This window comes from Moschus berezovskii, chromosome 27, assembly GCF_049115385.1.
Source record: "Moschus berezovskii isolate FMDL1 chromosome 27, NW_MosBer_1.0, whole genome shotgun sequence".
Taxonomy (NCBI): domain Eukaryota; kingdom Metazoa; phylum Chordata; class Mammalia; order Artiodactyla; family Moschidae; genus Moschus; species Moschus berezovskii.
Window position 1 is genome coordinate 25,258,855 of NC_142486.1, and position 26,855 is coordinate 25,285,709.

Consider the following 26,855-nt stretch of genomic DNA (forward strand, 5'->3'; position numbering starts at 1 on the left):
GATATGGAATCAGTCTGTTGTTCCATGTTCAGTTTTAATCGTTGCTACTTGACCTGCATACAGATTTCTCAGGAGGCAGGTCAGGTGGTCTGGTATTCCCATCTCCTTCAGAATTTTCCACAGTTTGTTGTGATCCAGTCAAAGGCTTTGGAGTAGTCAATAAAGCAGATGTTTTTCTGTAACTCTCTTGCTTTATCTATGATCCAAGAGATGTTTGCAATTTGATCTCTGGTTCCTCTGCCTTTCTAAATCCAGCTTGAACATCTGGAATTTCTTGGTTCGCATTCTGTTGAAGCCTGGCTTGGAGAATTTTGAGCATTATTTTGCTAGCATGTGAGATGACTGCAATTGTGCGGTAGTCTGAACGTTCTTTGGCATTGCCTCTCTCTGGAATTGGAATGAAAACTGACATTTTCCAGTCCTCTGGCCACTGCTGAGTTTTCCAAATTTGCTGGCATATTGAGTGCAGCACTTTCACAGCCTCATCTTTTAGGATTTGAAATAGCTCCACTGGAATTCCATCACTTCCACTAGCTTTGTTCGTAATGATGCTTTCTAAGGCCCACTTGACTTCACATTCCAGGATGTCTGGCTCTAGGTGAGTGATCACACCATCGTGGTTATCTGGATCATGAAGATCTTTTTTGTACAGTTCTTCTGTGTATTCTTGTCACCTCTTCTTAATATCTTCTGCCTCTGTTAGGTCCATACCATTTCTGTCCTTTATTGTGCCGATCTTTGCATGAAATGTTCCCTTGGTATCTCTAATTTTCTTGAAGAGATCTTTAGTCTTTCCCATTCTATTGTTTCCTCTATTTCTTTGCACTGATTACTGAGGAAGGCTTTCTTATCTCTCCTTGCTATTCTTTGGAACTCTGAATATACGATAACATTTATTTATTTGGCATTTATATTTGGTAATTCGCTTTCATTCTGTCTTTTAAACTGCACACAGATAGAGGCAGAGAGGAAACGTGGATAAGGTTCAAAGATAAACGAGATAAAGTGAAAAAGCCTTCCTCGAACCTTTCTCACCCAGCCTCCCAGCTCCCCACTGGAGAGTCATCTTATGTGTTTATAAACATGTACAAAGATATTCCTTCTTCTTCGTCTTTTTTTTTTTTTTTTTTGGACCCAACAGTAACTTACTAGATACACTTGTTCTGCGTCCTGGTTAGTTTTATTACACTTTTAAAGATCCGGGAGTCGGCCCCTTATCGCGGCCGCTGGATGGAGCCCGTTCCGGTCCCTCTGGCGCTGCACCCGCGTCTCCCGCTGCAGGTCCCGGACGCCGCGGGGCCGCACCCGCCGTCGGAGCCGAGGCCGGCGCGGCTCGGGGGTCCCGCGCGGCGGGCGTGGGAAGGGCGCCGGCGCCCCGCCCCCGCCTCTGTGACGTCGGCGCCGGAACCTGGAATCCCGGCTCCGGAGGGAAGGCCGGCGGGCGGCGGCGGCGGCGGCGGCCTCTCGGTGGCGCGGGGCGCAGTCATGAGCGAGTCCAGTATCAGCGCGCTCGCGCCCGGCAGGCCCAGCAGGCAGCCCTTCATCCACCAAGGTAGGGCGGCGGGGAGGGCTGCCGGCGGCCGGCGGGCACCCGGGCGCGCGGTGCTGGGAGCTCCGCGCGGGCCGGGCCCCCTCCCCACCGCCCGGCTTGGGGGAAAGCGGATCTTTCTTATTCCCTGCTCTCTCTCCTCCAACCCATCCCCGCCCCATTTAGAGACCTCGCTACCAAAAGGAGCACTGGAGTGGGAGTCCCGATCGCGGTGAGTTGGTCTTCCCAGAGCTGGTCGAGGAGTCCCCGGCTAGCCTCAAAATCATCCTATAAGTTAAATGAAAAGATTATGAGAGCCCAGCTAGTCCTCACATTCTAATACAAGGTGACTGCCTCCCAAACACATGAGGCATTACCATTAGATGGACTTAGAACTGACTTCTGCCTGGGCTGTTGATAGCTGTGTGATCTTTGGTAAGTGACTTACCCTCTCTGAACCTCAGCTTCTTCAGTGAAATGGAAATAAGCGGTTGGTAGGATTAGTTGAGATAAAAATGTGTGAAGTGCCTAGCGCAGTGAAAGACACTATCAGTGGTAGCAGCCAAGTATTATATGCTTTTCCCTTTTCCCTTAGGTAAAAGTTAAGAAAGCGAATATAGCTCTGTAAATTTTCACATAAATGTGTAGAACTGCTACTCAGTCAAGACAGTGACGTTTTCAGCACCCAGTAGGCTTCCTTCCAGCATTTGTATTTTATATTTGCCCTTAACAAATGCAAGACCCCACTGTGAAGTTTTATCTGCAGCGTTTTTTCTCTTTTAGTTTGAGAACAGAGATTTTGTTACAAGGATTTATAGTAAAATATACGTGTAGATTTGGGCATTGGACCCTTCTAATTGGATTGATCTCAACATTTAGAAGAAAAAAAAGAGAAAAAACACCTCGAGAGACCCAAACTCTGGAAACTTGCTCAGGAATCAGAATAAAGAAGTCAGCCTGGGATTGATGTTAATAATTTTCTAATGCATTATAACGACTTCCCTGTAGCTCAAATGATTAAGAATCTGCCTGAAATTAAGGAGATCAGTGTTCCATCCCTGGATTGGGAAGATCCTTTGGAGAAGGGAACAGCAATCCACTCCAGTATTCTTGCCTGGAGAATCCCATGGACAGAGAAGCCTGGTGGGTTACAGTCCGTGGGGTCACAAAGAGTCGGACACAACTGAGGCGTATATATATAGCATAATGCATTATTAATAGTGTTGTTACCAGCTCAGTTTCAGCCTTTCAGTAATAGCTATTCAAGTACTTTCCACTTGATTTTTTATTGCTCTTATTTTGTCACAATTCATCACATTTAAGATGCCAACACGGGGTTCCCATACAGAAGGCGTGAGATTCATCTTTTTTAGATTTTTGCTGGGTGTTCACAGGGATCTCTAAGCATCTTTTCATGAGTATTACAACTAGCACCTCTAATTAAAAGGTTCCTCCCTCTTCCTGCAATGCAGGAGACCGCAGTTTGATTCCTGGGTCGGGAAGATCCCCTGGAGAAGGGAACAGCTACCCACTCCAGTGTTCTGGCCTGGAGAATCCCATGGACTATGTAGTAGTCCAAGATTCCCCTGGAGAAAGGAAAGGCTACCCACTCCAGTATTCTGGCCTAGAGAATTCCATGGACTGTATAGTCCAAGGGGTCGCAAAGAATCAGACGTGACTGAGCAACTTTCAGTTTCCCTTCCCTTGGACAGATGATATTTTATGACCTTGTACCTACCAGCATGAGTGGGGGACTCAGAAGGGACTGTGTTTATAACTTTGTTGCACTTTGTAAACCATGAGGCACTGTATGAGCATCTTGGGAGTTCAGCTGGAGGGAGGCAGGAGACAAAGGGGCATCTGGTTTATAGAAATGGGAAATGTGTATCCTTCTTAATGATAAAACAGATCACAACGTTTGCCTTATTTTTTTCTCATGGTTTATTGCATTGAATATAGTTTCCTGCGCTATACAGTAGGATCCTGTTGTTTATCCATTCTGTGTGTAATAGTTCACATCTGCTAATCCCAAACTCCCAATCCATCCTTCCCCCAACCTCTTTCCCTTTGGCAGCCCCAGTCTGTTCTCAACGTCTGTGAATCTATTTCTGTTTCGTAGATAAGTTCATTTGTGTCGTATTTTATATTCTACATGTAAATTATATCGTATGGTATTTGTCTTTCTGACTTACCTCACTTACTGTGATAATCTCTAGATCCATATGTGTTGCTGAAAATGGCATTATTTCTTTCGTTCTTTCTTATAGTTGAATAAACAATATACTTGGTCGGCTCAGTGGTAAAGAATTCGCCTGCCAATGCCCAAGACCAGGTTTGATCCCTGGGTGTCGAAGATCCCCTGGAGAAGGGAATGGCAACTCACTCCAGTATTCCTTCTTGGGAAATCCCATGGACAGAGGAGCCTATTGGGCTGCAGTCACAAAAGAGTGAATACGACTTGGTGGCTAAACAGGGCTTCCCTAATGGCTTGGACAGTAAAGAATCTGCCTGCAACGCAGGAGACCTGGTTTTGATCCCTGGGTCCAGAAGATCCCCTGGAGAAGGGAATGGCTACCCACTCCAGTATTCTTGTCTGGAGAATTCCATGGGCAGAGGAGCCTGATGGGCTACTGTCCTTGGGGCCGCAGAGTCAGACAGGACTGAGCAACTAACACTTTCACTTAACTTTCACTTAGTGACTAAACATCAATACTTCCTTTCTTAATTAAAACTTTACGGTGGCTCCCCACTGCTCTGAGAATAAACTTACAGCCTCCAACAAGGACCCCAGCCCACCTCTGCAGGCTTTCATCACCTCCAGCCTTACCTTAGCCCATCTCACTCCAGTTATACTGACTGACTGGTCATTCCTCCAGCATATCAATGTCATTTCTGCCTCAGGACCTTTACTTCTGCTGCTCTTTGCCTGGAATACATTTCTCTTTGATCTTCATATGGCGCGTTTTTCTGCTCCTGTCAGTTCTCTGCTCATTTGTCACATCAGACAGACAGACCTCTGGAGTCTTGTTGTCTGCAGAAGTGGTCCTATCGCTCTTACCCTGACCAGTTACCTTGCTTATTCTTTCAGAAGCACTTAGCACCATCTGAAGTCATTTGGTTTGAACATTTCCTCATTTATTTAGCTCTTTTTCCCTCTAGACTGTGGGTGACATGAAAAGCAGAGGCTTTTTCTTGTTCCTCTGGGATGGAGAACAGTGTCCGGCGCATGGTGCCTGCTAAATGTTCACTGAATGAATGAATGATGGATGTGCCTGATTTCTCTGAGGCAGCAGCGGGTGGTAGCGTGGAGCAAGATCTTAATTCTCTGCCCAGGAGTTGAACCTGGGCAGCCTGGATGAACACCAGGAATCCTAGCTGCCACCAGACCTGCAAGGGCTAGAGGCTAAAAGTTGTTTTTCCCTGGATCTTTGCCCCCAGGGGAAATTCTTTTCTCACAGAAGCAAAAACTGTAAATGCAGGTACAATGTTTAACATTAGAGATATAGCACAGCCACAGGAAAGAGAAAACAGAAATGGTTTAGTTAGAATGGAAGGAAAGCAGAGATGCACACCCATAGAGAAAGGGTTTGGACGTCCCCCCTAGTGAGGAGGAATGCAGAAAAGAGGTGGTTAAGTCATTTGTATAGACCTCCCCTACAGAGGTGTGCAACTTTTTTCCAAGATGGATTTCAGCCCCCTTAGCATCACATATTATGGGGTGATGCCTCTTCCTTTTTGACTCCCAATGTCTCCCTTGCCCCAGGGATGGGAAATATATGACCCTTTAAAGGGTTTAATCTCACTCTGTCCCTGCCATAAAAATGACTAATGTCTGGTTATTAACCCTATTCCAGTTGCTGTTTTCTATATCAAGGTGGAGATCTCGAAATATAGACAGGAGTCCGGTCATAAATAGGTAGTCCTGGAGCCTGATTGTCTCTTGCTTCAGGAGATATAAACAGGGGGCTGGAGCTCATCTTCTCATGCCAGGAGGTTGAACAGGAGGCCAGTTGTAAATGCCTAGCCTAAGGCCCATCTCCTGCCTCATACCAGCAGCCACAATGGAAGCTGTAGTGTAGTTGGTTTTGAGTCTAGACTCTGGACTCCCAGATGCCCATCCTCTTTTTCCCATTTACTGGTTTTGTCCTTGAGAAAGGCACGTAAGTGCTTGGTGCCTCGGTTTCCTTGTGGATTAAATAATGATAAAACCTACTTCAGGGGTCATTTCAAGGATTCAGATAATTTACATAAATAAGTGCTTATATCAGTTATCTGCGCTGTGTAACAAATATCCCCACGTTTAGAAGCTCAGAACAGTAATAATCACGTATCTCCCAGATTCTGTGGGTTGAGAATTGGGAAATGACCTGTCTCAGCTTTCCTGGCCCAGAGTCTCTTGTGAAGTTGCAGTCGTGGGGTCAGCCAGCGTACCCATGCAGTCATCCGAATGCTTGCCTGGGGCTGGCGGATCCCTTCCAAAATGACTTGCTCATGTGGATGGGTGGACACCGGCTGTTGATAGGAGGCCTCAGTTCCTCTCCATGTGGACCTCACAGAGGGCTGTCTAAGTGTCCTCGAGACACAGTGGCCGGCTTCTTCCAGAGCAGATGATCTAAGAGAGGAGCAAGGCAGAAGCTGTGATGTCTTATATGAGCTGGTCTTAGAAATCACTCTGTTACTTGTTTTGTTCCCATGGGTCAGCCCTGTTCTGTGTGAGTGGGGCCTGTTTACAGGCATGAATATTGGGAGGAGAATACTGTACTCCTCCTGCGGGAAGGGAGTGCATGCTGGGGACTGACTGCTGTGGACCATGTCAGCATTTACTGTTGTTATGATGTCTCTGTTCCCCTGTGTTCACTAGCTCAGTTGTGTCTGACTCTTTGCAACCCCATGGACTGTAACCTGCCAGGTTCCTTTGTCCATGGGATTTCCCAGGCAAGAATACTGGACTGGGTTGCCATTTCTTCCTCCAGAGGATCTTCCTGGCTCAGAGATCAAACCCACAGCTCCTGCATTATTCTTGTCCACTAGGATCACCTGGGAAGTCCCTTTGTGTTCCTACAAGATGACAAACCTCCACAGAGTCTTCACATTTTGCATCCTTGTTGGTAGTCAGTTGTATGTATAGTGGTTTGTTTCGGTGTCCCTTATTTTAGTGGACACTATGATTCTGGGATAATCGAAATGAAAAAGGATGGTTGGCCTGGAGAGTCTTAGGCAATGTTATGAAATTCCCTCTGTTCCGTGAAGTTTAGACAGTGTCCCATAAAGTCTATCTCAAAAGCTTTTCCCAAATATCTTAGACCCTCTAAAATTACAATAACCCATAAAGGCTCCTTCCCCTTTCCTCTCTCATGACTCAGAATTACTCTAACTACATGTGCCCAGAGAGACTGTTCCAGTCCCTCAGGACTTCATACCAGTCAGTAAATGATGTGTGCAGTATGCGCGGTGTAACTGCATGCTTGTTCCCGTCAGGAGTCCTTCAGCTAGCATGCATGCAGTGCCTTTTTCAGGGGAGGATCGAGGCATAATTCACGTAACAAAATCACCCATTCTGAAGTGTGCAATTCTGCACCTTGTAGTGCATTCAAAATATGAAACAACCATCACGTCTAATTCCGAAATATCTTCATACCCTGGTCTGCTAGTTTCACTGAAAGGATTTAATGAGATAAGCTTGTCAAATGGGGTTGAATGATAGCTCTTGGTTTGATTATTAGCATATTATCATTATGCTTATTAGGGCCTCTTCTAGCCCAGTATTATAAGTTTGATGACTGCATGTGCTCTGTTCTAGCGTTACCTGATAGACACTTATGTAGTTAAACAGCTAGTTTGTGGGCTATTTTAGTCTGACAGATTGTATGAAATTTGGAGACAAGTAATCATTTGACCTGTAGCTTTTTTTCTGGTTTTATATTTTTACTTTATCTGCTAGGTCCGTTCATCCAAGTCACTCCTCGCAGGTGTCCTGGGTGGGAGGACTCTTGTTCAGGTCTGGACACAGACTGAAGTGGTTCTCTGGTGAGCCAGCCATCTGACCTGAGTGATTTTTTTACCCCTCTGTCTAGAAGAGGCCAAGCTCCGTCTGCCCAGCAGCTCAGGCCCAGATTAGGCCCAAAGGCCCTCAGTGGCTTTTTTTGGTTTGTTTTTTTCAGGAAGTAAAGAATTTAAGGGATAAAAGGGGGAAGTGACTTTTCAGTGCTGTAAACTTTGTTGCAGTCTGGCTGCTTTTAAAAGGAGCATTGTTTGGCTGTGGGACCACCCAGTCCTTCCATGGGGCTGCTCCTACCCTCCTCCAAGGAGGAGGCCAGAAACTGATTCTGAGCCAAAAGCATGTACCAGGCATGGGCCCAGTGACGAAAGAGGCGGCCGAGGGACGTGCTTTCACAAAGCTTCTAATCTAACAGGGGAGACCCTAAACAGAGGGAAATTGGGTCAGAGATAGCTAAGCATAGCTGCTGAGAAGGAGATTAACAGGTGATGGTGTAGACAGGAGAGCGGCTGCCTGCTGACTCTCCAGGAGGGCCCACTGAGCTGAGGCCCAGGGATGCGGAGGAGCCAGTGCAGGTGAGTGGGAAGAACCGCTGGGAAGAGCGTTCAAGAGGGGCGGAGAGGGGAGCAGAGGGCAGAGGTAGGGAGGACCTGCGTGCATCTGAGGAGGCCTCAGCTGCAGCTTGGAGAGGAGACGGGATGAGAGCAGCAAGCCGGAGCCGGTTCCTGAAGGTCTGGCAGACTCCCTTAGCAGTTGAATTTGGGACTCGCATGTGTAACTTTCTGGAATTCCTTCAGTTCAGTTCAGTTCAGTTCCGTTGCTCAGTCATGTCCGACTCTTTGCAACCCCATGGACTGCAGCACACCAGGCCTCCCTGTCCGTCACCAACTCCCAGAGCTTGCTCAAACTCATGCCCATCGAATCTGTGATGCCATTGAGTCGGTGATGCCATCGAGTAGGTGGTATTACTTGCCCATTTTACCTCCCTGGAAACTGAGGCCCTGAGAAGTTATTTGGCAAGCTACTGAAGCAGGAGGGAGTTAATGTTGCAGATCTAGAACTACTGTATCTGTGTTTCTGTGACATGTTTTTTAAGCATGTGCCAACCCCATGCTAATCACCAGGGGTGTAAGGGTGAGTAAGACATGCTGAGGTCTTTGCCCTCATGGTTCAGACCTTAAGTCGGCCTTGGACAACTTGTCTTCTCTGGACTTTCTGTATTGCAGAAGGAGAGTAAAATGTAAGAAAAGCCCATCCCGAGGGTCACAGGAGATAACTATGTAAAGGGTTTGACATAATCATGGCACATGGTAAATGCTCAGTAAAGGCGAATGTGGTTATTGTCACTTCCAGGAATGTTGGAAATCATTTTTGGAGAGGTCCTAGCCAAGGAAAATCAATTCCACATAGGGAATCCTTAGCAAGAAGACCTCCTCCCCCCACTGCAGATTACATTCAATTCTTCAGTAAATAACCAGAGTCCTGGCTTCAAGTACACAGCACAATATGCTGGGCACTGCTTTCAGCTCGGGGTCTGCAAACTACTGTTGTTGCGTTGCTTAGTTGCTAAGTCATTTCTGACTCTTTGCGACCCCATGAACTGTAGCCCGTCGATGTCCTCTGTCCATGGGATTTCCCAGGCAAGAACACTGGAGTAGGTTGCCATTTCCATCTCCAGAGGATCTTCCTGACCCAGGAATTGAACCTGAGTCTCCTACAGCCCATGGGCCTAGTCTGAACCACCACCTGTTTTTATGAAGTTTCATTAGAAAACAGTCATGCACATTCAGTTATGGATTATGGCTGCTTTGCTACTGCAGTGGCAGGCTGAACAGTTGTGGCAGAGACTGTGTGGTAAATAGTATTTACTATCTGGTTGGTGGCTCAGAGGTTAAAGCGTCTGCCTCCAATGAGGGAGACCCGGGTTCGATCCCTGGGTCGGGAAGATCCCCTGGAGAAGGAAACGGTAACCCACTCCAGTATTCTTGCCTGGAGAATCCCATGGATGGAGAAGCCTGGTAGGCTACAGTCCACGGGGTCGCAAAGAGTCGGACACGACTGAGCGACAGAACAGAACGGATCTGGTTCTTTACAGAAAAGGTTTGCTGTCCTATTTTCTAAGCACTTGACATACAATAACCATCTAATGCTTAAGATGGCTATGTGAAGTGGGAACTGCTGCCCCTATTTTACAGGTGGGAAAACTGAGGCATGGGATGGTCAAGAAACTTGCCAGGTCACACAGGTAGCAAGTGGAGCTGGGGTTAGAATCCAGGCAGCAGGCTGTGGAACCAGTGCACTTAACTACCGGGTGGTCTCGTCACCTCCTTAGACAGACAGGATCACAGTAACTGCTCTGTAGACACCCCACTGGATGCTCTACCGGCTTGGAAACCAGGAGACCTGGGTTCTGGGGCCTGCATGACTCCGATTGCCCTGAGCAGTTAGTCACTGCTCTGAAGGCTGTTTGCTTGTCTGGTCATAAAGCCTTGGACACAGTCATTCCCCAGGTGCCCCACCCAGGTGCCTAGTGGTATGACTCATGCAGGTCCTCCCTGCCCTGCAGTTCTCAAGTCTGGCAGATGGAGGAAGATCTCAAGGCCCTGGCTCCTCCCTTCTCAGACTAGACTCTGGGCTCCTATGAATGAGGCCCCTCTGTGTTATCCAATACGGTAGCTGCTAGCTATGAAGTGAAGTGAAGTGAAAGTCACTCAGTCGTGTCCGACTCTTTGCAACCCCATGGACAATACAGTTCATGAAATTCTCCAGGCCAGGATACTGGAGTGGGTTGGCCTTTCCCTTCTCCAGGGGATCTTCCCAGCGCAGGGATTGAACCCAGGTCTCCCGCATTGAGGGTGGATTCTTTACCAGCTGAGCCACAAGGGAAGCCCTGCTGCTGCTAAGTCACTTCAGTCGTGTCCGACTCTGCGTGACCCCATAGACAGAAGTCCATCAGGGTCCCCCGTCCCTGGGATTCTCCAGGCAAGAACACTGGAGTGGGTTGCCATTTCCTTCTCCAATGTGTGAAAGTGAAAAGTGAAAGTGAAGTCACTCAGTTGTGTCCAACCCTTAGCGACCCCATGGACTGCAACCTACCAGGCTGCTCCATCCATGGGATTTTCTAGGCAAGAGTACTGGAATGGCTTGCCATTGCCTTCTCCAACAAGGGAAGCCCAGATACTAGCTATATGTGGCTATAAAGTGTAAATCGAATAAAGTTTGATAAAATTAAAAATTCATTTCCTTAGTCTCACCAGCCACATTTCAGTTATGCAGTGGCTACTTGTGGTTACCATATCAAACAGTACAATTATAGAACATTTCCATCACTGCAGGACAATGTGACCCGATACGTGATGCTCTGCCATGGGACACAACCAGACTGACCTGTGTAGCTCAAGGACAAAAATAGCCACAGGGCTACCCAGAGAGATCCTGTTAAATCTGAGTCAGATGATGTCATTCTTCTGCTCAGAATCCCCCTCAGTTCCCACCGTAACCCAAGGATGGTAACACCATTCCCCATAGGCCCTATGTGGCCAAGCTTGTTTTTCCCCAACCTCCTACCCCATTCCTGTCTTCCTTGCTGACTCTCCTTCAGCTTCCTTGGCCTCCTTTCTGGTTCCTGCCCCAGGGCCTTTATAAACTTTTTTTTTTCTAAATGTTTATGTATGTGTTTGGCTGTGCTGGGTCTTAGTTGCAGCATGCAGGACCTTCATTGCATCATGCAAGATCTTTCATTGCAGCACACAGGCTTGGTTGCTCGATGGCATGTGAGATCTTAGTTCCCCGACCAGGATGGAACCTGTCTCCGCTTGCATTGAAAAGCGGATTCTTAACCACTGGACCACCAGGGGAGTTCCAGGGCCTTTGTACTTGCTCTTCTCTGTCTCTCTCTACCTTACCCATCTTTATTTTTCTCCATGTATCTATCACCATTTGAAATGTACTTAATAAATTTTATTGTCTGTTTCCTCCAGAGGCAGGGAGAGTTTTTAAAGTCATCTTCAAGGCTGTGTCCTAGTCCTCGAACAGTGCATGGCACATAGCAATTGCTCAGTAAATCTTTTTGAGTGAGTGAGTGGATGGGTGGGTGGGTGGCCTTGCCAGAAGCAGGGCCATGATGAGCCCCTGGCCTCAGAGGTTTTTGAGCACTTGGTGGAGATGTCATAGCAGCTTCGACCAGACCTCCTGGACCGTGAGCTCCAGTGTTAAGAACCTTTGGCAGTTGGCCAGTTATTGGGCAGATTATCCAGATGCCTAGCTCCAGTTGGCATCCAAAATAAAAACAATGTCACACACATAGACGTGAGTGGAAATAAGTCTAAGAAACCCTGAAATTGTCGTCTGCATTATCTTATTGGTAACATCAAACTGAGTATATATGCACATGTCTATTAGGACTGGCTTATATAAAGTATCTGAAATAGAAAAGGATGTAATGTATGGTCAGGGGCTCCCCAGGTGGCTCAGTGGTAAAGAATCTGCCTGCCAATGCAGGAGAGGCACATTTGATCACTGGGTAACCCAATCCAGTATTCTTGCCTGGGAAATCTCATGGATAGAGGAGCTGGGCGGGTTACAGTCCACGGGGTTGCAAAGAGTCAGACATGACTTAGTGACTAAACAGCAGCAGCCAGCAGTGTGTGGTCAACATCTCAATACTTTTTGCTAGCTTTTTCAGCTCAGAGGTTAAAGCTTCTGCCCCCAATGCGGGAGACCCGGGTTCGATCCCTGGGTCAGGAAGATCCCCTGGAGAAGGAAATGGTAACCCACTCCAGTATTCTTGCCTGGAGAATCCCATGGATGGAGAAGCCTGGTAGGCTACAGTCCACAGGGTCGCATAGAGTCGGACACGACTGAGCGATGGAATGGAATGGAATGGAAAGAAAATAATATTAAATGCTTAAATTCCTTAGATCTTTTTCTCAATTTTGGTGCCCCTGTGTTGGTGGTATGCTAAATACTTACTTTGATCTTCCTGGTGGGTGAGCCAGTGTTGCCTGTATCCTCAGCACCAAATTCATTTATTCACAATTGATGCTTGCATGCTTGCGTTCATTAATTTAACAGATTTTTATTAAGCCTCCACTATGAGTCAGGCTCTGTGCTAGAACCTGGGGACTCAGTGGTGAAGGAGAGAGATGAGGTCCCTTTGCTCATGGAGGTCACAGTCTAATGGTGGAGGGAAAGGGTCAGAGACTATGCAGGTAAACCCTTAAGGAGGAGGATGGGATAATGACAGGGATGTAGTAGGCTGGACATTTAGGAGACACGTGCTGGTTGGAGGAGGAAGGGAAAGCTCTTCCATGCAGGAAGCAAGTCTGCAAAACTTCATCGTCTCCAGAGCCCTGGGTCCCACCCCATGGTCCCACCCAGAGAGGGACCCCATACAAGGTATCAAACAGAACTGATTCCCACAGCACCTGGCAGGTTGCCTGGACCGGATGACCCAAAAGGTCCCTTCTTCCCCAGAGTTCCCATGATTCTGTGAGAGGGAAGAAAAATCCTGAAGGGAAGCCAGCACCCATCCAGTCGGGCTGGGTTTTTGGCAAGCTCGTGAGGGAGGTGGTGGTGGTTTTAGTGCCATTTGGCCTGTGCCCACATTCTGGGAACGTTTGTGCCCTTTGGTGGGAGTTGGTGTCCTGTGGAAAGAGCTGCCAGGGAAGTTGGGATCTTAAGATGCTCTCTAGATGTGCCTGCCTCTGCCCATTCATTCTTCAGATGGAGGGCTTTCTGTGAGCACGGCACTGCTCTAAGCTTCAAAGAGACTAACTTTGTTCTTAACCTGGAAGGACAGCATTGTTATACCTGCCCCTGCTCCATATCTCCTGTAATTATCTGGCCGTCCTCCCACCTAAGTAACCACCTACTTGCTGAAATCTGGCTCCAGTGGCCAACAGATTCTAGACCTTCCTAGATGGGGGCACCCCAGTATCTGAGACATGCTCCCGCCTCCCAGGCAAATGGCCATCAAGGAGCCCACACACCACAGGCTTAAATGATCAACTCAAGAGAACATCTGACATTAATGAGACATTCTTGTCCTCTCAAACAAGAAATCCAAGGCTAGGAGAGGTGATGCTACCTGCCTTTCTAAGAAGCGGTAGAACCAGGAGTCTGCCTTGGCATCAAAGCCTTGGGCAAGCTGCCATCTCTCTGGGCCTCAGGTCCCTGAAGAAAGCTGGGGCACCTCCCCCAGGTTGGCATGAGAAATTCAGTGACATCATGCTGCAGAAAGTGTGTGGTCCTAGATACATAGGATTGAAGGTAGATCAGCTATAAAAATGATGCCTGTGTCCAAAGGTTGTGAAATTTTTTTTCTTTTACTTGAAGATGGAGATCTTCCAGGGATGTCTGATAAAAAAGCATTCCTCTTCAATGATGGCCATTTTGGATTTTTTTGGGGGGAGGGTCACATTGTGGCATGTGGGATCTTAGTTCCCTATCCAGGGATCAAACCTGTGCCCCCTGCAGTAAAAGCTCGGAGTCCTACTCTGAGGACCACCAGGGAACCACTGGCCATTTTGAAAGTAGAATTTTCCACAAGAGACTGTTGTTGGGAAATGTGGACAGATATATCCTTCCTGCAGTGTGGATGCAAGAATAATCCAACAGTATGGCATTGTATGGCATTGTAGTGTCTATGAAGTATTTTCAAATTGTAGTAAAGCCTATAGCTTTGCCACGTGATAGGTTCCTAGTTTCAGCACTTCTAGCTGTGTGAGTGGCAAAACACCTAGCCCTCTGAGCCTCAGTTTCTTCATCTGTAAAATAGGACAAAGAGTAGCTCAAAGAATTGAGTGTGGTGATGCCTGTTGTATACTTCAAATAGTTCAGATATTCCGAGCCAGTATTGGTAAATGTGTCCTCATGATCACGTTGATGAGATCACGGTATTATATGCCCTGTTCCTGAGAAATGAGTGACTCAGAGATGGTCTTTGTCTCCACTGGGGTGCCAGCTTCCAGCTCCAGCCCTGGGTCCCTGAGCTCGTGGTCTCTGAATATTCAGTGAATATGCCCCTCCAGATGCAAAGGCCTTTGTTCTGGTTAATAACAGCCCTTTGTTGCTGGCCAGAGGGAGAAGCAGCCTCCAGCTGGGCTTGCACTCCGTAGCATTGAGCCCACTCCCACCCCGCCCCTCATGTTTGCTTAGGGACCACATTACTAATGGAAGTTTGTGGAAGTCTGTCATACCCTCAGAGAGTGCGGGGGCCTGAGTGAAAGGTTGAGTGGGATTCGCAGGCTTATACTTGGCGACTGGCAGGGCTCCAGACGCGTGTCTGTGTGTCATCATCAATGGGTCAGCTGCTCTACCGTGTGAACATGTCCATCAGAGAGGTGATGATTACAGCTCTGCACCATCAGACTCTGGCTGGGATCAAGACCTTGACTGGTCCCCTCCTCCTGGTGCCCTGTTATCTATAAGTACATTTACGGAGCCTGCTGTGTGCCGGGCTGTGCTCAGTGTGTCTATCTGCATGATCGCCTTTGATTCTCATAAGCTGGCGCTCCTGTGATGGGTCTCGTCCTTAGCCCCAAAGCCTACAGAGTGACCCTTTGAAATGTGGTCAGATCACAACATGCTTTGGCCCAGAACCCTGGGTGACTGCCCATCTGCCACAGTGAAAGGTCACAGCCCAGCCCACAGAGTCTGACCTGGTCTGGCCCGGCCACCTCTGACCCCTGCGTTCTACTCTTTCTGTCCCAGCTCCCTATTGTTGCTTAATAGATTGCTCCACATGTGATAGCTTAAGCCATTGTAATGTTTCTGCTGATCCTGTGCATCCGGAACTGGACAGGCTACAGAGGAGACAGTTTGCTCAGCTGTGTGTCATGTCTGCTGGGTCTGAGCAGCCAGTGGCCTTTTCATGCCCATGGCGGGGATGACCCGGAGGCTGGGGGCCCCAGCTCACTGGGTTCATAAGCCAGGACCTTGGTTCTCGCTGTCATCCAGTTCCTCAGTTGTCTTCCTTGGAGGCTTGGAGCTTCTTTCTCTCCACGTGGTTGTGCCCGCAGCACAGGTGACCTTCTTACACAGCAGCCCCAGGCTCCCAGCAGCACAAGTGAAAATGTTAGCCGCCCAGTCATGTCCAGTTCTTTGTGACCCCATGGTCTATAGCTCACCAGGCTCCTCTGTCCTTGGGATTCTCCAGGCAAGAATACTGGAGTGGGTAGCCATTTCCTTCTCCAGGGGATCTTCCTGATCAAAGGATCGAACAGAGTCTCCTGCATTTCAGGAAGATTCTTTACCGTCTGAGCCAGCAGAAGCTTCCAGGCCTTTAAGGCTTGAGTCTGGAACTGGCAGAGTGTCACCTCTGTTGCAACTTTTGGTGAAAGCAAGTCACAGATCCAGCCCAGAGTCAAGGGGAGGGGACCCCAGAGGGCTGGTGTGGCTCTTTGGGGGCCACCAACAAAAGACCCTATGAGGCTCCCATTCATTCACTCTTCCCCAGCCACCCAGGCCTCTGTCGTCTTCTGCAAACACACCGTGCACACCCCTGCCTCAGGGCCTTTGCACTTGTTTCCCTCCCCCAAAATTCCCTTCACCCAATATCCACAGGGTACACATACCACCCCTCCATTTAGCCTCAGCTTAAATGCTACCTTAGTAGAGAAGCCATACCTGACTCCATCTTATCAAAAACAGTGTTCCCTGCCTGTTACCTCTGTGCCCTTACCCGACTCTATTTTTTTTTTGCACTCATTACTTCCTGGCATGGGCTTCCCAGCTGGCACTAGTGGTAAAGAACCCGCCTGCCAATGTAGGAAGCACAAGAGATGCAGGTTCGATCCCTGAGTCAGGAAGATCCTCTGGAGGAGGAAATGACTTACCCACTCCAGTATTCTTGCCTGGGAAATCCCATGGACAGAGGAGCCTGGCGGGCTGCAGTCCTTGGGGTTGCAAAGAGTCAGCCACGACTGAGTGACTGAGCACGCACACACTTCCTGGCATATTTATTGCATGTGTATTGTCTGATCTTGCTATGCCCCTTCCTTAGAAAATAAGTGCCATGTGAGTCAGATGTTTACTTTGTTCACTTCAGTATCCCTTGCTCCACATCTGACACACGATAGGTATACTTGGTGAATGAATTCATTTTTGAGGTGAGGCAGCTGAAGCTCAGAGAGTTTTCAGTAACTTTCCCAGAGACGCAGCTGGTAATTAACAGAGCCTGGGTTCAAATCCAAGGAAGCTTTGCTGCCTGTCGGGGGAATTGCTTATTATTACAGCTGCCTCCTACCTCCTCCTTCCATGTCCTGTCTCCATTTAGGATGGTTCTTCTCCAGTTAGGATCAGATCAGGCATTAAATCCACCCTGATGGTGGTGTTCATTCCTCTCCTCCAAAAGGAAAGCTCTCCCTCCGTGGACTGCTGTATGGGGTGCAGCGAAACTTGGCCTCCAGCCATGACCTGGTGGAGCAGCGTGAATAGAGAGTCTTGAGTAGGCAGACCTGGCTCTGTTTGCAGCCCCCCTCCCCACCAACACGCTTTCTCAGCACAGGCAAAGTACGGATGTCATCCTCTCATCTGTCCATCAGTGAGTGTTTGTTGAACTGCTCTGAGCCAAGTATTTTATTGAACTACTACACTGGGTCGCTAAGGGTCAGACACGACTGAGTGACCTCACTTTCACTTTCACACATTGGAGAAGGAAATGGCAACCCACTCCAGTGTTCTTGCCTAGAGAATCCCAGGGACAGGGGAGCCTGGTGGGCTTCCGTCTATGGGGTCACACAGAGTCGGACACGACTGAAGTGACGCAGCAGCAGCAGCACACTGGGTCCTGGGTCGCAATGGTTAGGAAATCATCATGGTCCCTGCCCTCCAAGAACTTAGAGTCCATGGGACAAGACGGACGTGCTCACATAGCCATACAAATAAATACAACGTTATAGATTGTGGTAAGTGCTGTCAAGGGCTTACTGTGTATGGGAAAATATATAACAGTAGTAGTACAGTGAGGCAGCAATGGTTTCCTCGAGGAAGAGACTTTCAAGTAGGAGCTAAGAGGTGGAACAGATTCCGTCCAGGCAGAGGGAACAGCATGAGCAAAGGCCCTGAGGAGGAGGGATCAGGCCCATTTTAGAATATGAAGGATCCTAAGAAATATAGTTTGGAGGGCAGAGGGCCCAAGGAGCTGAACAGGCAGGCAGGAGTCAGATCATGCAGGGCTTTGAGGACTTGGGCAAGGGGTTGGGGAACCGTGAGTGACTTTGTTTTCTCATCTGTAAAATGGGGATGATTTTGAACTGTGGTGTTGGAGAAGACTCTTGAGAGTCCCTTGGACTGCAAGGAGATCCAACCAGTCCATTCTAAAGGAGATCAGTCCTGGGTGTTCATTGGAAGGACTGATGCTAAAGCTGAAACTCCAACACTTTGGCCACCTCATGCAAAGAGTTGACTCATTGGAAAAGATTCTGGTGCTGGGAGGGATTGGGGGCAGGAGGAGAAGGGGACGACAGAGAATGAGATGGGCGGATGGCATCACCGACTCTATGGACCTGAGTTTGACTGAACTCCGGGAGTTGGTGATGGACAAGGAAGCCTGGCGTGCTGTGATTCATGGGGTTGCAAAGAGTCGGACAAAACTGAGCAACTGAACTGAACTGAATAGTACCTGCCTCCCTATGTGTGAGGGATCGGTGGTCAGTTGAGCAATTGTAGGCTGTAGGCTGGCCTGGAGCAATCATCCCCTCTCTGCCTGGTCTCCACCTCCAGCAGGTTAGCTCCGGCTTCTTCACAAAGCAGCAGCTGGTCCAGAGAGCAGCTGAAGCTGGCAAGGCCTCCTGCATCACTTTTGTTGCATTCTGTTGGTCCAGGCAGATCATAAGGCCAGTCCACATCCCATGAGCGCGTGTGAATCTCTTAACACAGTGCCTGGTGCATAGGAAATGCTCCATAAACCCTATTATTATTGTTGTTGACGATGTTCTTATCACTATGCATCCCATTTGACAAATGAAAGCAGGTTGGATTACTCCAAACCTCACACTTAGCAAGTGGCTGCAGCCAAACACTAGAACGCAAGTATCATGTAACGTAAAGCATGTTTACAAACACGTCTGCTTAAAATGAACCCTTTTACAGATGATTTTATTGTCTTGAGCTTGAGTACCATCCTGGTAAATAAAATAATTAAGAAGTCCTTTGGTCAGCACTCTAGGCTCCTGACTGTCTGTGAGGTTTAGTTAGGGTCTCTGAGATACGAGTGTCCTATGTAAGTTTTGGTTTTTGGCTCCCAGGTTCTCTGGGGAGAATGATGGTTTTCTTCTTTCTTACCCAGAGAGCCTCTCTTTGGACTCCAGTTGCTTTTCTTCTCCACCTGTGAATTTCCTTCAAGAATTGCCAAGTTACCGCTCCATTGCTCGTAAGAGGACAACCATCCTTTCCCGGGACAAGCAAAGTGGCACTTTGCTGAAGCCAACAGACTCTTACAATTTCCAACTGGAGGGAGAAATCACTGAAGACCTTGATAACCAATCCATTCGAAAATATGCGCTGAACATTTCTGAGAAGCGGAGACTAAGGTTTGTCCAGTCGCCATCTGGAGGGCATATGATGGATGTTTTGGAAAAGGGGGCTTTTTAGGCATAGAATACATTTCCTGATGAGTTCACATAATTAAGTTTATTACTTGAGATAAGCTAAGCTGCTATGACAAAGATACCCACACACATAAAATCTCAGTGTACTAGAAATTTATTTCTTGCTCACATAAAAGTCCTGGGCTGAGGTCAAGGGGAGACTTTGCAGTCACTCAGGGACCCAGGCTCTTTCTGTCCTATGGCTCTGTAACCTCCAAAGCCGCATTGCTTTCTGCAGTCACTCTGTTCCCCCTAACCCCCAGCCCCTGCCAACCATTATTCTAGTCTCTATCTCTGTAGATTTGCCATTTTGGATATTTCATGTAAATGGACTCATACAATACAGGACCTTTAGTGTCTGAATTCTTTTACTTAGCTGCATGTTTTTAAGGTTCATCAAAGTTGTAGCATGTATCAGTACTTTCTTTTTATGACTGAATAATATTCTATTGTGTGGCTATATCAGTTTGTTTATTCATTTATCCTTTGATAGAGATTTGGGTTGTTAGCATCTTTTGGCTACTGTGATTAGTGTTTCACTGAATATTTGTGTACAAGTTTTTGTTTGAGACCTTGTTTTCAATTCTTTTGGAGTATCTACCTAGGAGTGGAATTGCTGGGTCATATGGCAATTCTTTGTTTAACTTTTTGAGGAAAGGCCAAACTTTGGCCTTGTGGTCGCCCTGTTTTGCATTCCCACCAGCAGTGTATGAGGGCTCCAGATTTTCCACATCCTCTCAGTTGGGGCTTTATCTGATGGTGAAGTTGGGGACCCTGCCATTGTCATGCTTGTTTATTAATGCAGGGACATTCAGGAGACCCAAATGAAGTACCTATCTGAGTGGGACCAGTGGAAACGGTATAGCAGCAAGTCTTGGAAGAGGTTCATTGAGAAGGCTCGCGAGATGACGACCCACCTGGAGCTGTGGCGGGAGGACATTCGCAGCATAGAAGGTACAGCACCACCCCACACTGCCCATGCTTCTCTGCAGAAGTAGCCTGCCCTTAGAGAAAGTACAGCTTTGTTCTCACTCACCTCCAGCTGAAATGTCATCTTTCCTTCCATGGTGAATGTGAGCAGCACACCACAGTTAGGGTTAATAGAGCCTGTATGTTCATCACTGGGAAAATCACAAGTTGTCTTCCCGTCCCTTCTACGTGTTGTAGTTGTCCGGGAATAGCACGTGTGATCGTCTTGACTTTGAAATTTACAGCAGTGATTAGATCTGCCGCTAGGTCTTGTTTTTGAATACTAATGAAGATATTCATGTATTAATCTATCGCCAATTTAGTTTGTACTATTGTGATATCATATGGACAAATAACCATTTGTGTTTTGTGCATTTAAGAGTATTATTGCAAGATGGGGTTCAATAGGACTCATCAGATTGCAGAGGCAGCCATGGCCCTGAACACACTTACTTCCCCATAGTGGTGAGAATTAGGATGAAGGACAGACAGACCAGGCTTTGCCAGTAGCTCCGTTGGTGAAGACTCTGCCTGCAGTGCAGGAGACCCAGGTCTGACCCCTGGGTCAGGAAGATCCCTGGAGAAGGAAATGGCAACCCACTCCAGTATTCTTGCCTGGAGAATCCCATGGACAGAGGAACCTGGCGGGCTACAGTCCATGGAGTCACAAAGAATCGGACATGACTGAGCGACTAAGCACAACACAGCATAGGCAGACCTAGGAGACATTGCAGGTTTGGTTCCAGACTACATCAATAAAGGGAATGTAATAATAAAGTGAGTCACACAATTTGTCGGTTTCCCAGTGGATATAAAAGCTGTGATTACACTATACTGTAGTCTGTTATGGTACAATAGCACTGTATCTAAAAATAATGTATATACCTTAATTGAAAAGTACTATTGGCATTTATCATTTGTATGTCTCAGGTTAAAATACTTGCCCTAGTTGATTCTCTAAGATAAGGCAAATCCAGAATTTGAGCCCAGGCAATGAAGCTTCAGAGCCCAAGGTTTTAGCCACCATGCCCAGCTTCCTCTCCTGTTAAGGGGCCACCTCCTTTTCTGAAGATTTTCATCATATATAATGTTGAAATGAAGTGAATGTGAAAGTCATTCAGTCGTGTCTGACTCTTTGCAACCCCATGGACTGTACAGTCCATGGAATTCTCTAGGCCAGAATACTGGAGTAGGTAGCCTTTCTCTTCTCCAGGGTGTCTTCCCAACCCAGGGATCAAACCCAGGTCTCCCGCACTGCAGGTGGATTCTTTACCAGCTGAACCACAAGGAAAGCCCAAGAATACTGGAGTGGGTAGCCTATCCCTTCTTCAGGGGATCTTCCCTACCCAGGAAGTGAACCAGGGTCTCCTGCATTGTGGGCGGATTCTTTACCAGCTGAGCTATGAATGGTGAAATATTGAAAGCTTTTCTCTTAAGACTGAGAATGAGAAACAGGTTGATAATTATCACAGATTCTATTCATCATCATCTCAGAAGTCCTAGCCAATGTACAATGATTGGGGAAAAAATAAAAAAGGCACAATGACCAGAAAGGAAGAAATAAGTTGTCTTTTTTAAAATTTTTTCCAGATGACATGATTTATTTATAGAAAACAGAAAAGACAAATTATTAGCACTGATGTGAATTTAGCATCATTGCTAGTTGTAACAGCTGTATATAAAACTAATTGTATTTCTATATACCAGTATGTGTACTTGGTCACTAAGTCATGTTCGACCCTTTGTGACCCCATGGATTGTAGCCCATCAGGCTCTTCTGTCCATGGGATTCTCCAGGCAAGAATACTGGAGTGGGTTGCCATTTCCTCCTCCAGAGGATCTTCCCAACCCAGGGACAGAACCTGCATCTCCTACATTGGCAGGTGGATTCTTTACCACTGAGCCACCAGGGCTTCCCTATATACCAGCAACAAACATTTAAAAAATAAGTTACACAATAGTATCATTATACCTCAAAATACATCTAAAGAATTGTGTGAAATAATTGTGCACAGAAAACTATAAAATGTTGTTGAGAGAAATTAACCTATATATATACCATGTTCATGGCTCAAAGGCTCAATATTATAAAGATGTCACTTGTTCTCAAACTGACCTATATATGCCATGTAATCTCAGTCAGAATCTCAGCACATTTTGCACACATATGTATGTGTGTATGTGTGAAAACAAATATGCTGATTTTAATATTTATAAAGAAATACAGAGAACCAAGAATGTCTGAGGAAGAAAACAGCTTTAAGACTTAGAGCACCACATATCAAATATTAAGTCTGCAGTGATGAGACAGTCTGGTGTTAGTCCTAGGACAGACAAACAGACCAACTGAATAGGAGAGAGAATTTAGAAACAGGTCCATGAATATATTTGTTATTGTTTAGTCACTAATTCGTGTCTGACTCTTTTGTGACCCCATCACTGTAGCCCACCAGGCTCCTCTGTCCATGGACTTCCCAGGCAAGAATACTAGAGTGGGTTACTGTTTCCTTCTCCAGGGGATCTTCCCGACAGGGATCGAACCCATGTCATCTGCTTGACTGGTGGATTCTTTATCACTGAGCCACTTGGGAAGCCTTCATAAGTATATAGTCAATTACAAAAGTACTACTACAGTTCACTAGGGAAAAGATCACCTTTTCAATAAATGGTGCTGAGTTAATTAGATATTCCTACAAGAAAATGTAAATATTGACCCCTCCCTCACACCATTTCAAATTATTAATTAATAATTGATTGTAGATTTACATGTGAAAGTTTAAATCACTGGGAAATAGAGCCTTGAAGCCAACAATGGAGAATATAAAATGATTCTTCCTTCCCCCACCAAGACCCTCCAATTTCAGTTCAGTCCTTCGTGGCTGACTGAAACTGTAGTGGGTACTGGGTCAATACTCCTGGTCAGTGATTTCTGAATTTCTTTTTTCCAGGGAAATTTGGCACTGGAATTCAGTCCTACTTCTCCTTCTTACGATTTCTGGTGTTGCTGAATTTGGTGATATTTCTGATCATCTTTATGGTGGTTTTGCTCCCAGTCTTGCTCACCAGATACAAGATCACCAACAGCAGCTTTATTCTCATTCCATCCCAAGGCGTGGGTGAGTGTAAGAGGCCTGGCTTGCCGTGAAGAGGGTTCTTTTCATTGTGTACCTAGTTACTAGTTAATATTCTCTAGTGGTCTTTCTAATCTAAGTCTTAGGTGACTGTATTAGGATAAGCTAGGCTGTTTGCAGAAACAAATGACGCCATAGCACAGTGTCTAGTAACCACAAGTTTCTTTCTTATTCACACTGTGTGTCCATCATTGTTTGGTGGTGCTTTTGTTCCTTGTGGTCTTCTCTCTGGAGCCCAAGCTGATGGAGCAGCCTCTCTTCAGACCACTGACAGTCACGATGTCCAGAGAAAAAAGAGTCGTGGCAAACATGTGCTGGCTTCTAATGCTTCTGCCTGGAGATGACACACATCCTTTTTACCCATCTTATTAGCCAGTGCAAGTCACTCGCCACTCCTGGATTCAGCAAGGCATTTGGGAGAAGCAGTGAAGGGTAGAAAATGGAATATTTAGTAAACATAATACAATCTACTCCAGGGACTTTATTTCAGGCTTTAATTTCAAGGCTTTTATCTCCCATAATGGTGATGCTCAGGCTGCCATAAATTAAACACTAGTAATTTGCCAGACTCTATGGCAGTAATGGGCCTGTGTTTTCTTACTGAATGCTCAACATGTTTTGCTTCTATCACATGACTCCTTCCCCAGAAGAACTCCCTCTAGAGTCACTTCTGTGGCCCTCAGCATTCCTCTTCATCACATTTGCTTTTGTTTTAATTCTGTTACACTTAAAAATCAAATGAGAATAACGTGGAAATCCTGACTCTTTGAGTGCCTACTGTATGCCCAATGCTGAATTCTCATTTCCTAGTAATGTCCATTTCACAGATAAATATCACCTGCTGTTGTGGGAAGACCCTGGGTTTAGTTTCAAGGCCCACCTCTGCTAGTTTTTTAGACTGTCTGAGCCTCATTTTCCTTATTTGTAGAAAGTGATGATATAAATAGTGAGACAGTTGTTTCATTATTCAGATAATACTACACTATTTAATACTTGGGTCATTAAGAAATGTTTATTATTTAGATTATAAATAATTAAAAACAATAATATAAAGTATATTATTTAATATGGAAAAATTTTAAAGTATAAGTAATGATTATTTAAGCAATACTCATAATTTTTAAATGAGTATTAAATAAGATAATACAGTGCTTGGCCCATGAAAAGTGCTCAATAAATGGCAGCTGTTATTTATTTTTTAGTATTATTTCTTTCTAGAAGAACTGAAGACCATTCTGTCTCACGGGCACCACTGCCTGTTCAGTGGTCCCTTCAGCTGTGAACAGGGCCTTGGGCAGAGGGAGGCTACCCTCTTGGAGGAAATGGAGCTGGACTCTGAGCGTGGATGCCACGAGTCTCTGCTTTCTTTTTATTTCCTTTGACTACATCCTCCTCCCATGCATGCTTTTTTTTTCACTTAGCTACTAGACTTTGTTCTTTCAGGAAAGGATCAGAAGTCCCTCTCTTCCTTTTCTTACCTTCCTTCCCTTTTTCATTCTTTCAGTAAGTGTTTATTGAGTACCTGCTGTGTGCCAGCCCCTAATTCAGGTCCTGGCAGGAGCTACCACCTGAGTCCGTGATAGTGCCCTCTAGCAAAGGATGGGGGTTAGGAAGGGATCACATGAAGAGGTATATGAAGGATGAATTTGCCCATGGGGAGGGCAAAGGATAAGGTACCGAGAGGTTGGACACCAGGACACTGGAGGGGTCCCCTGAGCCCTCTGTGAAGACAGGTGAGCCCAGCAGGACAAGGAGAAGGCTGCCATTGGAGAACCTGGGGAAGCATCTTCATGCAGACGAACAGCATCTGCAAGGGTTCAGAGATGAGAATAACTCAGCATATTGGAGACATGAGAAGCCTAGCGTGACTGGTGGGCACACCTCCTGGGAAGGGCCAGATAGTCAATATTTAGGATTGGTAGGTCGTACGGTCTCTGTTGCAACTATTCAGTGCTGCCATGATGGCACAAAAGTGACCATGGACAGATGTCCTGAATGAGTTTGGCTGTGTTCTGATGACACGGTACTGACAAAAAGAGGCAGCTGGCCAAATTTGGCCCTAGGGCCATAGTTTGCTTATGTCTAGGGTTGAGGTCAGGGTGACAGCAGAGAAGCAGCCATCTCGTTCCATCTTCCTGGCTCTGCTCCCAAACAGAGTGACTATCTCCCTCCTTTTTACCTCTAATGCTGTGTTCATAAACCATTTGAGCACCTTACATATACCTGACTCCTAGTTGCCTTTTCTACCACTAGATGGTAAGCTTTTCAAAGGCAGTAACTTCTACTTACTCAACATTTTATCTCCAACATCTACGTGATGCATAGTAACTAAGAAATGTTTGTTGGATGAATCAATAAGCACTCACATTAGAATTATAAAATAGAAAAGCTTGGATTGGCCTTGGAGAAACTGGTTCAACTTTTATTTTAACAAAGGGGAAACTAAGGCCCAGAGGAGGGGTAGTAGATTGGATCATTTTCCCCAGTTTTTCACTCTCCTGTAATTGCGACTTGCAGAGCCTCCCACTGTGGGCCGAGAATACTTTCTGACCCCATTGATATTGCACTTGGCTATGTGACTTGTTTTGTCCAGTGGAATTTTAGCTAGAAATGGCTTTATGCGGTTGGCCTGCCTTATAAGAAGAGTCATGAAGAGAACACCCCCCAGATAGCCATTGCATCTCCAGTCTGTCTCCTGAGTGGAGTCATACAGAGAAGACTTCATGTAACTGGGAGCCTGGTATCCATCCTGGCTTATCCTGAATGAGCTTCATGTTCTCAAACTGCAGACCATGAAGGAGAAAATAAATATTTGGAGGTTAATTCATTGAGACTTGGGGCTATTTATTACACAGCAATAGCTGACTGATACAAAGCAAGTAAATTACTTGATCAAGCACAACGTAGTGTCTCTAAAATTGGTGTTCAAAAAATTTCTTGATCAGTTTTACATGGATAAATATGTGTTTTTTTAGAGTGAAACTGCTTGTTAATTTACACACATGTAGAGATCTTTTAAAATTGGATATGCTTAAAATACAACAATAATATATCAGTCACATCTTCTAAAACATGTGCAAACATGAACTCCAAAATGTAAAATACCAGTATAGTCAGAAAACTTGTGTAAACATGAACTCCAAAATGTAAAATACCAATGTAGTCAGAAAACTTGTAGTAGACCCTTATACAAAATGTATAGAAAAACGTATATCCCTAGATACTTAGACTAGTGAAAGGGGAAAATGGTACTGTATTTGGTGCACTGGGATTTGGATTGCAAATAGATTCATAAACACAGCCATACATAACTGTATATGACTACATATACATGCATGTATACACAAATTATGATAAGGTTCTAAAGACCGGAGCTGTTTGCACTGATGTTCTTGTTTTTGTTTTTTACAGATATTCAATGCACAGTGTATCCATTAAGTAGTTCTGGACTCATTTACTTTTACAGTTATGTCATAGACTTACTTTCTGGAACTGTAAGTATTGAACATAATTCTGGATTTGGATCCTCAGTATTGAAATAGGTTTCTGAATGGTTTCTGAATGTCTGTCGTGAGAGTCAAACATGAGTCTTGAAACAAGTACTGGTTAAAAAAACAGTGTTTGCAGTGACCTTGTTG

The 26,855-nt window shown here is 46.0% G+C and overlaps 1 protein-coding gene across 2 annotated transcripts in view; it reads left to right on the forward strand.

Annotated features, from left to right (window-relative positions):
• The first annotated feature begins 1,338 nt into the window (after positions 1-1,338).
• TMC7 (transmembrane channel like 7) overlaps positions 1,339-26,855 on the forward strand; it is a 55,988-nt gene continuing 30,471 nt past the window's right edge. The window contains exons 1-5 of one of the 2 annotated variants that reach the window (XM_055409571.2): positions 1,339-1,552; positions 18,817-19,060; positions 19,923-20,071; positions 23,035-23,202; positions 26,629-26,711. In XM_055409571.2, the coding sequence (XP_055265546.1) occupies positions 1,486-1,552; positions 18,817-19,060; positions 19,923-20,071; positions 23,035-23,202; positions 26,629-26,711 (711 nt within the window). In that variant the 5' untranslated portion in view covers positions 1,339-1,485. Of the gene's footprint in view, positions 1,553-1,721; positions 1,761-18,816; positions 19,061-19,922; positions 20,072-23,034; positions 23,203-26,628; positions 26,712-26,855 lie in introns of those variants that run through there. The other variant, XM_055409574.2, reaches the window with a different exon arrangement.